This window comes from Drosophila elegans, unplaced genomic scaffold (assembly GCF_018152505.1).
Source record: "Drosophila elegans isolate 14027-0461.03 unplaced genomic scaffold, ASM1815250v1 contig_476, whole genome shotgun sequence".
Lineage (NCBI taxonomy): Eukaryota > Metazoa > Arthropoda > Insecta > Diptera > Drosophilidae > Drosophila > Drosophila elegans.
In genome coordinates, this window is record NW_024545863.1 from 17,546,514 (window position 1) to 17,558,990 (window position 12,477).

A 12,477-nucleotide genomic window follows, 5' to 3' on the forward strand; every position below is an offset into this window, starting at 1 on the left:
ATTTTGATGAAATTTAAACCGTAAATCGGAAATATTTAACCATTACTATACGTCGAAGAACAAAACAAAAAATTAAAAAACAGCAAAGTTAAATTTTTTTTCATTTATTTTTCCGATTGTTCCTATGGGAGCTATATGCTATAGTCGTCCGATCCGGTTCGTTCCGACTTATATACTACCTGCAATAGAAAGACAACTTTTGGGAAAGTTTCATGCAGCTAGCTTTAAAACTGAGAGACTAGTTTGCATATAAACGGACGGACAGACGGACAGACGGACAGACTGACAGACGGACAGACGGACGGACAGACGGACAGACGGACGGACAGACGGACATGGCTAGATCGACTCTACTAGTGATGCTGATCAAGAATATATATACTTTATAGGGTCGGAGATGTCTCCTTCACTGCGTTGCAAACTTCTGACTGAAATTATAATACCCTCTGCAAGGGTATAAATATCAATGAGTAAGTAGTATACTAACGAAGTAAATGAAAAAAAATTTTGATGATGGGTCCGTCAAGTTTCAATTAAGTTAAAATTACCCTTAATACCTTATTTAAAATTTCAAATACTTTTTACACTAACATAACTTCTAAAAAGAAGATTTAAACCATTTTGCCGCCTTTCGCTCTATAGAAGCAAACAATAATTTGAACTGTATTAAAAAACATTTTTTCATTACAATTAAGTTTCTGAGTTTCTGATGTATGTGCTTAATTAGTTAAATTAAACGTTAACAAACTCATTTAGCAAGTCGAGGGTCACACTGTAATCAAAGCAATTAAAATAAAATATCCAAAAATAATTACCCACTTTAATTAGAGGATCGCAACCCAACATAAATTTTGACCCGAACACACCAAATTACAATCCCTAACTGAGATATATATTCTGGCAACTGTACCGTGCTAGCACAATGTTTGGTTAAAATGCTAACAATACACTTCTTGATTGCTGCGGGGATATTTTTCTGGTTCCGATTTTTGTGGAATCGTCGCTGTCTATATAAGCTGATGTTCCAGTTGCCAGGACCAATGGGACTTCCCCTGCTCGGCATAGCCATCGAGTACACTATTAACAAGCGTAAGTCAAAAATCCCTAATTTGTTTAATTGAGTCCAAGCTGAATTTGAGTTAATGTGCACTCCTTCACTGCAGGTAAAATGAGCTTACGAGCTCAGTACATGGACAAATATGGCTCAACTATTTTTTCCTGGCTGGGACCGGTGCCAATTTTGGTTACTAGGGATCCAACGATCTTAAAGGACATATTAACGTCTTCAGACTGCCTAAATAAGTCATTGCACATGGTTAATGGTATGGGTACCTGTATTGGATTCGGATTGGTGACGTTGCGAGGTATTGACTACAAAAAAAAATAAACCACTTGTAGGTGATTTAAATGTATTTCAAAATTGTGTAGAGCCTAAATGGGATATTCGCCGCAAGCAGCTGAATCCCACATTCAAACATGGTGTCCTGCTCAGCTTTATGCCAGTTTTCAATGATGAATCGAAAACATTAGTCTCCTTGCTGGATACTTTTGTGGGTCAAGGGGAGAAGGATGTGCTTCCAGATATTCACCGATGGTCTTTTAGAACGGCTATGAGTAGGTATGATTATTCTATCACCTCAGCATATTTAATTATTTAATATTCTCAGAAACTACAATGGGGTCTGATATACAAGAAGATCAGACCTTCAAAGATGATAAACTAATGGAAAGCTATCAAACGTAAGAAAAATTAAAGCTTTTGAGTTTAAGCTTATCTAATTAAAGGTTTAATTTTACAGAATCATAGGTTTGATAACGGTCAACGTAATCTTTCCCTTGGTCCAGAACAAGTTTATTGCCAAACTCTGTGGTTATGAGAAAAAGAGATTGAAGAACGCCTTGGTGATTAATAAACCTGTTGAAAATGTATGTATACAAAATGATAAAACATGAGTAACGGTTATTTAAAAATGTATTTTTTTAGATAATTGATAAAAAACTAAAATGTACCGAGGAAAATAGTACATCTTCCATTTCAAACACTTTGATCAACCGAGCAATCGATCTGTTTCGAAGTGGCGATTTAAGCTATGAGGAAGTGAAAAGTGAATGCAGTAATATGGTCTTAGCTGCGTTCGAGACTACAGGTCTAACAGTTTGGCACACTATGATTTTGCTAGCCATGTTCCCCGACTACCAGGATATGGCATTTGAAGAGCTTAAAAAAGCCTTTCCAACAAACGGCGACTTCGAAGTGACTGAGGAAGACCTACAAAATTTGGAGTACTTGGACCGCGTGTTGAACGAGACCTTGCGATTGATACCACCAATTCCCATTGCTCCGAGGGAAACTATTAGAGATGTTCCCCTTTCAAATGGAGTTGTCATTCCTAAAGATGTCGTAATAGGCATTGACATATTCAGTACTCACCGTAACCCGGATTTCTGGGGCTCCGAGGCAGAGAAGTTCAACCCTGATAACTTTCTGCCGGAAAATATCCTCGAAAGGCATCCCTACGCCTTCATTCCGTTCTCAAGGGGAAAGCGAAATTGCATAGGTTACCTAAATGTTTTAAATTTTCTTCAACCAAAAATTGTAATGACTTTTTTGTTTTACAGGCTGGAAATATGCATTGATGTCAGTCAAGCTCACATTAGCCAAGATACTAAGAAACTACAAAATAGGCACCTCTTTTCGATATGAGGATCTCGTTTTTGTCGACAATACGGCCATGAAGTTGGCTCAGTCTCCAAAGCTACATTTTCAAAGGCGGACTTAATATGTTATATACAATTGAAGGGTCGCCATTATACTCAATGAATTATTTTATATTCAAAATCGATTAAAGATATTAAATTTATTTCGAACTTTATTGGGTTGAGATGAATATTAGAAAAAAATACAATTATTGTAATATTCGATTAAGGTTCTGATATTGTGACCGTATTCTTACTAGTTTTCCATTATAAGTAAATATTTTATCCAGCTTACTTAAATAACACAGAATTTTATTGTTTAATTTAAAAACGGCAATTCACTGAGTATATCCCTAAATGGGCAATGACAACTATCATTTACAGTCGAATGTGTGGTATTACTATAACTATGTCTTCAATTTTTTTTTGGATAATCTAAAATGAAACTAAAATGTAAGTGAGACAACAAAAAGTACATTTTTACAAATTAACATTTAACATTTAATAAATTAACATACAGGTTAATATCACTCAAGACTAGAGTCCTACTAACTAAATTAGTTGAAGCTATATTGTTCGAAACGAAGTCGGACAATCATAAATAAACTTAGGTACTGGAACCAAAGAGTGCTTGTTCTAGCCGGTCTTCCCATCTGTCAAGTGGTCGACAAGTCAGATTTGTTGGGAATCACACTCGCAATGAACACAATCTAGACTTATCACTTTTCCAAAATTTGAAGTGCCCCAAAATGTTGGCTCTGGCCAGGAACTCGTGGTGTGGCCAAATGCTGGGCCGCCTGGCAAACATCGAAGCCCGCACCCCAAGGCCGTACTCGAAGCCCTCCTCCGGTGGCAATCAGGCTGACAAAAAGGGAAAGTACCGGATTGTGATGGTGCGGCACGGGGAGTCCGAGTGGAACCAGAAGAACCTATTCTGCGGCTGGTTCGATACCAAGCTGTCGGAGAAGGGGCAGCAGGAGGCCTGTGCGGCCGGCCGTGCCCTCAAGGAGGCCAAAATGGAGTTCGACGTGGCCCACACCTCGGTGCTGTCCAGAGCCCAGGACACCCTCACGGCCATCCTGAAGTCCAGCGAGCACCGCCGCATCCCAGTGTGCACCTCGTGGCGCCTCAACGAGCGTCACTACGGCGGACTGACGGGTCTGAACAAGGCCGAGACGGCCAAGAAGTTCGGCGAGGAGAAGGTCCAGATCTGGCGCCGCAGCTTCGACACTCCGCCGCCGCCCATGGAGCCGGACCACGAGTACTACGCCTGCATTGTAGAGGATCCACGCTATGAGGGCCATCTTAGTGCTTCGGATTTCCCCAAGTCGGAGTCCCTCAAGCTAACAATCGAGCGCACCTTGCCCTACTGGGACGAGGTGATAGTGCCGCAGATCAAGGAGGGCCTGCGCATCCTGGTGGCCGCCCACGGCAACAGCCTGAGGGGCGTGGTCAAGCACCTGGAGTGCATCTCCGACCAGGACATCATGGACCTCAACCTGCCCACGGGCATACCCTTTGTCTACGAACTGGACGAGCATCTCAAGCCCCTCGCCACACTGAGATTCCTCGGCGATCCGGAGACGGTCAAGAAGGCCATGGAGTCGGTGGCCAACCAGGGCAAAGCCAAGTGATTTGGGCATTCCAAGGTCAGCAATCAGCTCAATGCACTTGCATGCCAAACAAAAAGAGCGGATCGAAACTATGGCAAGGCGAATGTCAACCAGCAAATAAATTTATTTGATTTTAATTGACAATGAAGAGTCAACAGCGATGTGGTCTGGCCATTGGTCTCTTGGTCTCTTGGTCTTATGGTCTCAGGGCGTTCTGGGTCCCAGGGTCTGGTTCTGGGTCTGGGTCTGGGTCTGAGCCAAAGTCCAGCCGTATTTATATGTGTTTCCATTGCGCTCGTTTAAGAAATCAGGGAATCGAGTGTGTCGCGTCAATTTTAATTGCTGCGGGATGAGTCCGCCTCTGGCAGCCTCTGGAATTCCGAATGGGTCGAATCTTAATTTGTTTAAATGAAATACTCATTTAGGGCTTATTGACAAACAAATTGAATTGATTGATCTAAATGAATTTATATGGTGAGCAGTGCGCAGTGCGCAGTGCCCAGATTGTTCCTATGGGAGCTATATGCTATAGTCGTCCGATCCGGTTCGTTCCGACTTATATACTACCTGCAATAGAAAGACAACTTTTGGGAAAGTTTCATGCAGCTAGCTTTAAAACTGAGAGACTAGTTTGCATATAAACGGACGGACAGACGGACAGACGGACAGACTGACAGACGGACAGACGGACGGACAGACGGACAGACGGACGGACAGACGGACATGGCTAGATCGACTCTACTAGTGATGCTGATCAAGAATATATATACTTTATAGGGTCGGAGATGTCTCCTTCACTGCGTTGCAAACTTCTGACTGAAATTATAATACCCTCTGCAAGGGTATAAATATCAATGAGTAAGTAGTATACTAACGAAGTAAATGAAAAAAAATTTTGATGATGGGTCCGTCAAGTTTCAATTAAGTTAAAATTACCCTTAATACCTTATTTAAAATTTCAAATACTTTTTACACTAACATAACTTCTAAAAAGAAGATTTAAACCATTTTGCCGCCTTTCGCTCTATAGAAGCAAACAATAATTTGAACTGTATTAAAAAACATTTTTTCATTACAATTAAGTTTCTGAGTTTCTGATGTATGTGCTTAATTAGTTAAATTAAACGTTAACAAACTCATTTAGCAAGTCGAGGGTCACACTGTAATCAAAGCAATTAAAATAAAATATCCAAAAATAATTACCCACTTTAATTAGAGGATCGCAACCCAACATAAATTTTGACCCGAACACACCAAATTACAATCCCTAACTGAGATATATATTCTGGCAACTGTACCGTGCTAGCACAATGTTTGGTTAAAATGCTAACAATACACTTCTTGATTGCTGCGGGGATATTTTTCTGGTTCCGATTTTTGTGGAATCGTCGCTGTCTATATAAGCTGATGTTCCAGTTGCCAGGACCAATGGGACTTCCCCTGCTCGGCATAGCCATCGAGTACACTATTAACAAGCGTAAGTCAAAAATCCCTAATTTGTTTAATTGAGTCCAAGCTGAATTTGAGTTAATGTGCACTCCTTCACTGCAGGTAAAATGAGCTTACGAGCTCAGTACATGGACAAATATGGCTCAACTATTTTTTCCTGGCTGGGACCGGTGCCAATTTTGGTTACTAGGGATCCAACGATCTTAAAGGACATATTAACGTCTTCAGACTGCCTAAATAAGTCATTGCACATGGTTAATGGTATGGGTACCTGTATTGGATTCGGATTGGTGACGTTGCGAGGTATTGACTACAAAAAAAAAATAAACCACTTGTAGGTGATTTAAATGTATTTCAAAATTGTGTAGAGCCTAAATGGGATATTCGCCGCAAGCAGCTGAATCCCACATTCAAACATGGTGTCCTGCTCAGCTTTATGCCAGTTTTCAATGATGAATCGAAAACATTAGTCTCCTTGCTGGATACTTTTGTGGGTCAAGGGGAGAAGGATGTGCTTCCAGATATTCACCGATGGTCTTTTAGAACGGCTATGAGTAGGTATGATTATTCTATCACCTCAGCATATTTAATTATTTAATATTCTCAGAAACTACAATGGGGTCTGATATACAAGAAGATCAGACCTTCAAAGATGATAAACTAATGGAAAGCTATCAAACGTAAGAAAAATTAAAGCTTTTGAGTTTAAGCTTATCTAATTAAAGGTTTAATTTTACAGAATCATAGGTTTGATAACGGTCAACGTAATCTTTCCCTTGGTCCAGAACAAGTTTATTGCCAAACTCTGTGGTTATGAGAAAAAGAGATTGAAGAACGCCTTGGTGATTAATAAACCTGTTGAAAATGTATGTATACAAAATGATAAAACATGAGTAACGGTTATTTAAAAATGTATTTTTTTAGATAATTGATAAAAAACTAAAATGTACCGAGGAAAATAGTACATCTTCCATTTCAAACACTTTGATCAACCGAGCAATCGATCTGTTTCGAAGTGGCGATTTAAGCTATGAGGAAGTGAAAAGTGAATGCAGTAATATGGTCTTAGCTGCGTTCGAGACTACAGGTCTAACAGTTTGGCACACTATGATTTTGTTAGCCATGTTCCCCGACTACCAGGATATGGCATTTGAAGAGCTTAAAAAAGCCTTTCCAACAAACGGCGACTTCGAAGTGACTGAGGAAGACCTACAAAATTTGGAGTACTTGGACCGCGTGTTGAACGAGACCTTGCGATTGATACCACCAATTCCCATTGCTCCGAGGGAAACTATTAGAGATGTTCGCCTTTCAAATGGAGTTGTCATTCCTAAAGATGTCGTAATAGGCATTGACATATTCAGTACTCACCGTAACCCGGATTTCTGGGGCTCCGAGGCAGAGAAGTTCAACCCTGATAACTTTCTGCCGGAAAACATCCTCGAAAGGCATCCCTACGCCTTCATTCCGTTCTCAAGGGGAAAGCGAAATTGCATAGGTTAACTAAATGTTTTAAATTTTTTCAAAACAAAAATTGTAATGACTTTTTTGTTTTACAGGCTGGAAATATGCATTGATGTCAGTCAAGCTCGCACTAGCCAAGATACTAAGGAACTACAAAATAGGCACCTCTTTTCGATATGAGGATCTCGTTTTTGTTGACAATACGGCCATGAAGTTGGCCCAGTCTCCAAAGCTACATTTTCAAAGGCGGAATTAATATGTTATATACAATTGAAGGGTCGCCATTATACTTAATGAATTATTTTATATTAAAAATCGATAAAAAATATTACATTTATTTCGAATTTTATTGGGTTGAGATGAATATTAGAAAAAAATAGAATTATTGTAATATTCGATTAAGGTTCTGATTTTGTGACCGTGTTCTCACTAGTTTTCCATTACAAGTAAATACTTTATCCAGCTTATTTAAGTAACACCGATTTTTATTGTTTAATTTAAAAACGACAATTCATTCATATCCCGACACAAAAAGGGCAATGACAACTATCATTTACAAACGAATGTATGGTATTACATAACTATCTCTTCAATTTTTTTTTGATAATCTAAAATGAAAATAAAATGTAAGTGAGACAACATAAAGTAAATTTTTACAAATTAACATTTTAATAAATGAACATACAGGTTAATATCACTCAAGACTAGAGTCTTACTAACTAAATTAGTTGAAGCTATATTGCTCGAAGCGAAGTCGGACAATCATAAATAAACTTAGGTACTGGAACCAAAGAGTGCTTGTTCTAGCCGGTCTTCCCATCTGTCAAGTGGTCGACAAGTCAGATTTGTTGGGAATCACACTCGCAATGAACACAATCTAGACTTATCACTTTTCCAAAATTTGAAGTGCCCCAAAATGTTGGCTCTGGCCAGGAACTCGTGGTGTGGCCAAATGCTGGGCCGCCTGGCAAACATCGAAGCCCGCACCCCAAGGCCGTACTCGAAGCCCTCCTCCGGTGGCAATCAGCCGGATAAAAAGGGAAAGTACCGGATTGTGATGGTGCGGCACGGGGAGTCCGAGTGGAACCAGAAGAACCTATTCTGCGGCTGGTTCGATACCAAGCTGTCGGAGAAGGGGCAGCAGGAGGCCTGTGCGGCCGGCCGTGCCCTCAAGGAGGCCAAAATGGAGTTCGACGTGGCCCACACCTCGGTGCTGTCCAGAGCCCAGGACACCCTCACGGCCATCCTGAAGTCCAGCGAGCACCGCCCCATCCCAGTGTGCACCTCGTGGCGCCTCAACGAGCGTCACTACGGCGGACTGACGGGTCTGAACAAGGCCGAGACGGCCAAGAAGTTCGGCGAGGAAAAGGTCCAGATCTGGCGCCGCAGCTTCGACACCCCGCCGCCGCCCATGGAGCCGGACCACGAGTACTACGCCTGCATTGTAGAGGATCCACGCTATGAGGGCCATCTTAGTGCTTCGGATTTCCCCAAGTCGGAGTCCCTCAAGCTAACAATCGAACGCACCTTGCCCTACTGGGACGAGGTGATAGTGCCGCAGATCAAGGAGGGCCTGCGCATCCTGGTGGCCGCCCACGGCAACAGCCTGAGGGGCGTGGTCAAGCACCTGGAGTGCATCTCCGACCAGGACATCATGGACCTCAACCTGCCCACGGTCATACCCTTTGTCTACGAACTGGACGAGAATCTCAAGCCCCTCGCCACACTGAGATTCCTCGGCGATCCGGAGACGGTCAAGAAGGCCATGGAGTCGGTGGCCAACCAGGGAAAAGCCAAGTGATTTGGGCAGTCCAAGGTCAGCAATCAGCTCAATGCACTTGCATGCCAAACAAAAAGAGCGGATCGAAACTATGGCAATGCGAATGTCAAGCAGCAAATAAATTTATTTGATTTTAATTGACAATGAAGAGTCAACAGCGATGTGGTCTGGCCATTGGTCTCTTGGTCTTATGGTCTCAGGGCGTTCTGGGTCCCAGGGTCTGGTTCTGGGTCTGGGTCTGGGTCTGAGCCAAAGTCCAGCCGTATTTATATGTGTTTCCATTGCGCTCGTTTAAGAAATCAGGGAATCGAGTGTGTCGCGTCAATTTTAATTGCTGCGGGATGAGTCCGCCTCTGGCAGCCTCTGGCATTCCGAATGGGTCGAATCTTAATTTGTTTAAATGAAATACTCATTTAGGGCTTATTGACAAACAAATTGAATTGATTGATCTAAATGAATTTATATGGTGAGCAGTGCGCAGTGCGCAGTGCCCAGATTGTCTTGGGATGAGATGCTTGGCCTGCGTAATGGAGGTTTCAAATGGGTGGTTTAGTCTTCGGCGCATTTGACCCGCTGTTAGCTGTTAGCTGTATATATATGGGAGTTCAGTCGGGGCCAGATTTTCCATGTTAGGACCGCAGAGCGTGGCGAGCTTTGAGCCAGTAAATTGAGAGCGTGAAACGAGCTAGGAAACGGGCTCCTCTGCAGGAAAATGGTCCTTCGAGCCGGCAAAGACATCAGCTCCACATTATTTGAACTTAATTACACAGCCGCAGTCGAGGCGAGACCAAAGTTAGAGTCGAAGTCAAAGTCGGCGCCCCGTTAAATCGTTTCCCCTACACATACATACACTGGCACATAGCAATACCAATCGCAGCTATGAAACGGCGGGAACATAAAAATGTTTGCACTTCGTATTTGTCGCGCATAAAATCTAATATCGAATTACAAGGCCCGGTCTTCGGAGAGAGCAGGGCATAGTCTGCCGTCTGCCTTCCGCCGTCCACCGTCCACCGTCCACCGTCCGCCGCAGTGTGCGTGTCAGCGAAACTTTGTGGCAGACTCCGCCGTCCCGCTGCCATAAAGAAACTGAATTGAGTTAAATGCGCGATAAATTGCTTTTTGCATTTATCATGGTCGCCCTGGCAGGCGGCAGCCCAAGTTTTCGCTGGAGTCGGGCCAAGCCTAGAGATGGAGAGGCGACTCGGCGGACTCCACCCAGACTCCTCCGCCTTCCATGCCCGGCTGTGGCGAATATTGAACAAGATTTTTAATTAGTCGCCAAAGGAAGGGAGGCAGAAGGGGAATAGCCAAGAACGCGAGACCCCGAGGAATTTAGTCAAGTTCAGTTGAACCAAGGTTTATTTATGCGCTGCCGGAGTGTATTTATTGGGCCAGATCCTGGTTGATCACCTGGCTGATGTAGGCCAAGAAGCTGGACACTCGTGTGTAGACATCGGGCCTGCCCTGGGCACAGGTGGACGAGCCGTACGACACAATGCCCACCAGGTGCGGCTGGGGACCGGGCTTAATCAGGGGTCCACCAGAGTCGCCCTGAAATACATGTTCATTTTTTGAGAAAAGTCCAATGAAAGTGTTGGCTAAAATATATGTTAACAGCTTGTAGGTATAGGTATGATAACTTTGCCGTTTTTTGCCGTTAATTTGTTATAGTTCTTCGCTATTAAGTAATGGTTTATTATTTTGATTACAAGATTTAAATTTAAATTAAATTAAAGTGGGATTTTTTTTTTTTTTAAATGTAAGTTTTCTAATTTAATTTTCTAGTTGTAAGAGTTTTAAAAATGTTATTAAAAAAAATAATTGAGTCAATTTAAAAGAAATTAACACTTCTATATGACATTAAATTGTAACTTCTTTGCCTAATCTTTGTAAAAATAAAAAACAAAATTATTTTTAACTAAAGGATCTGAAAGGGTTTTATATTATTATTTAAATGTGATGTTATTGCATTGAACTCATCAAAATTAAGTTTAGTTAAAGGATCTGAAAAGTGTTATATTCTATACATGTAAGCATAATCCCTTATGGAACATATTTAAATGTCATGCTATGGTATTTGACTCACCACACATGCCCCCTGACCCTGGACAGCCAGGGCGCAGATCTCATTGCGCGTCACCCGGAATCCCTTTTGGTTGCACTCCTCGTTCGAGATGGTGCGGTAGTTAAGCGCCTGCAGGTGATCCGGTAGAGTGGCCGATGTGGTGGACGGAGATGTGGATCCCCAGCCGGTGAGGCGGACGGCCACCTTTTCACCAATGCGATCGGATCCGCCCATGAGGATGGGGCTGATATTGGATCGCTCCAGACGGAACGGGGGAGTGACCTTGACAAGGGCGATGTCGTTGATGATCCGCGGACTCATCGAGTACTGGGGATGAACGTGCTTGGTCACCGCCCGGTGGCGCAGTCCTCCTGCCTTCCAGTTGAGCGTTCCGACCACCACGCTGACGTCCTCCACCTTCATCTTCTCCACACAGTGGGCAGCCGTAAGGACATGCTGGCCACTCACAATGGAGCCACCGCAGAAGTGCTGCCAGCGACCACGGCGCTGCATTTGCAGGGACACTTGGAAGGGCACCGACTCGTTCACTTGCTGGCCACCATTGATCCGAGTGGGTGGATCGGTGGTCGGGGTCACCACTTCAGCCAGCCCTTTCCGGAGGATCAGAAAAGTACAAAAAAGCACCAGGATTGCCATTTTCGGATACGACATCACGTTTGCACTGTTGGAAATGAATGGCATGCGACTGCATTCTGTGCTTTTTATACATCTTCACATGGAGCTTATCGTTTATTTGGCGATGCAAACATGTAAATGCTTGTGATCTTGAAATAATTTAATGTGGGTTGTGTTTGGGTAACCTTTTCCAAGTATCTCATATAAATAACAGTACTGGCTTTATGTAAACTTGATAAAAAAAACACAATTAAATACACAATTAAAATAAAAACTACCAAATGGGTATTATTCTCTTCCGATCATAATAATTACTGTGCATATAAGCCTAAAAATCTTTTTTATTGGTGATTTTATAAAACCAACTAAGTCATATAAACCTAAACATATTTTTTTGGGGGATTTAATTTAACCAACTAAACAATAAAATACCATTTTATAAACAACATTCCACACTCACTCAAAAACAAGTAAAATAATTTATAATTTGAGTAAACAATGTGCACATTATAAACTTTTGTAATTTATGTTATGACAATATATATATTTAATTCGTTTATTTATTTTCTTAACTTGAAACTTTGTTCTTCGGGAAAGGATATAACATTTTTTTAGCATTCCAGGCCAAACAGTAGTTGACTTGGATCTCCTGCTGCTCTGCTCCCAGCTGCCCAGTTGTCGCCTTGCGTGCCTGGTTATCATAAGCTAGCGGGGATGCGATCCGCAGATCCCATCATAAGACTGGGCTTGACAGAAGCGCCTACCTGTTG

At 42.3% G+C, this 12,477-nt stretch overlaps 5 protein-coding genes across 5 annotated transcripts; 4 read left to right on the forward strand and 1 right to left on the reverse strand.

The window, feature by feature from the left end:
- Positions 1-935: 935 nt before the first annotated feature.
- On the forward strand, positions 936-2,897 carry LOC108136096 (probable cytochrome P450 313a2). The gene is made up of 7 exons (XM_017257080.2): positions 936-1,089; positions 1,164-1,364; positions 1,429-1,614; positions 1,668-1,740; positions 1,800-1,926; positions 1,985-2,558; positions 2,620-2,897. Exons 1-7 carry the CDS (start codon positions 936-938, stop codon positions 2,778-2,780), a joined length of 1,476 nt encoding a protein of 491 aa, XP_017112569.2. The 3' UTR covers positions 2,781-2,897.
- Positions 2,898-3,346: 449 nt separating this feature from the next.
- Positions 3,347-4,447, forward strand: LOC108136087 (phosphoglycerate mutase 2-like). The gene has a single exon (XM_041709660.1). The coding sequence runs from the start codon at positions 3,447-3,449 to the stop codon at positions 4,329-4,331; it is 885 nt and encodes a 294-aa protein (XP_041565594.1). The 5' UTR covers positions 3,347-3,446; the 3' UTR covers positions 4,332-4,447.
- Positions 4,448-5,633: 1,186 nt separating this feature from the next.
- On the forward strand, positions 5,634-7,532 carry LOC108135018 (probable cytochrome P450 313a2). Its single transcript, XM_041709157.1, has 7 exons — positions 5,634-5,787; positions 5,862-6,062; positions 6,128-6,313; positions 6,367-6,439; positions 6,499-6,625; positions 6,684-7,257; positions 7,319-7,532. The coding sequence occupies exons 1-7, from the start codon at positions 5,634-5,636 to the stop codon at positions 7,477-7,479; spliced, it is 1,476 nt and encodes a 491-aa protein (XP_041565091.1). The 3' UTR covers positions 7,480-7,532.
- A 504-nt stretch (positions 7,533-8,036) lies between these two features.
- Positions 8,037-9,140, forward strand: LOC108135041 (phosphoglycerate mutase 2). Its single transcript, XM_017255579.2, has one exon. It carries the CDS (start codon positions 8,140-8,142, stop codon positions 9,022-9,024), a length of 885 nt encoding a protein of 294 aa, XP_017111068.2. The 5' UTR covers positions 8,037-8,139; the 3' UTR covers positions 9,025-9,140.
- Positions 9,141-10,389: 1,249 nt separating this feature from the next.
- LOC108135063 (chymotrypsin-1) lies at positions 10,390-11,734 on the reverse strand. Its single transcript, XM_017255605.2, has 2 exons — positions 11,093-11,734; positions 10,390-10,557 (listed from the first exon to the last, which is right to left on the reverse strand). Exons 1-2 carry the CDS (start codon positions 11,726-11,728, stop codon positions 10,390-10,392), a joined length of 804 nt encoding a protein of 267 aa, XP_017111094.1. The 5' UTR covers positions 11,729-11,734.
- Positions 11,735-12,477: the final 743 nt, after the last annotated feature.

Coding starts and splice junctions, on each gene's coding strand:
- LOC108136096 (XM_017257080.2), top strand. CDS start 936: ATGCTAACAATACACTTCTTGATTGCTGCGGGGATATTTTTCTGGTTC. Junction 1,615..1,667: donor GTCTTTTAGAACGGCTATGA/GTAGGTATGATT, acceptor TAATATTCTCAG/AAACTACAATGGGGTCTGAT. Junction 1,927..1,984: donor TTAATAAACCTGTTGAAAAT/GTATGTATACAA, acceptor GTATTTTTTTAG/ATAATTGATAAAAAACTAAA.
- LOC108136087 (XM_041709660.1), top strand. CDS start 3,447: ATGTTGGCTCTGGCCAGGAACTCGTGGTGTGGCCAAATGCTGGGCCGC.
- LOC108135018 (XM_041709157.1), top strand. CDS start 5,634: ATGCTAACAATACACTTCTTGATTGCTGCGGGGATATTTTTCTGGTTC. Junction 6,314..6,366: donor GTCTTTTAGAACGGCTATGA/GTAGGTATGATT, acceptor TAATATTCTCAG/AAACTACAATGGGGTCTGAT. Junction 6,626..6,683: donor TTAATAAACCTGTTGAAAAT/GTATGTATACAA, acceptor GTATTTTTTTAG/ATAATTGATAAAAAACTAAA.
- LOC108135041 (XM_017255579.2), top strand. CDS start 8,140: ATGTTGGCTCTGGCCAGGAACTCGTGGTGTGGCCAAATGCTGGGCCGC.
- LOC108135063 (XM_017255605.2), bottom strand. CDS start 11,728: ATGGCAATCCTGGTGCTTTTTTGTACTTTTCTGATCCTCCGGAAAGGG. Junction 10,558..11,092: donor AGGGTCAGGGGGCATGTGTG/GTGAGTCAAATA, acceptor CATGTATTTCAG/GGCGACTCTGGTGGACCCCT.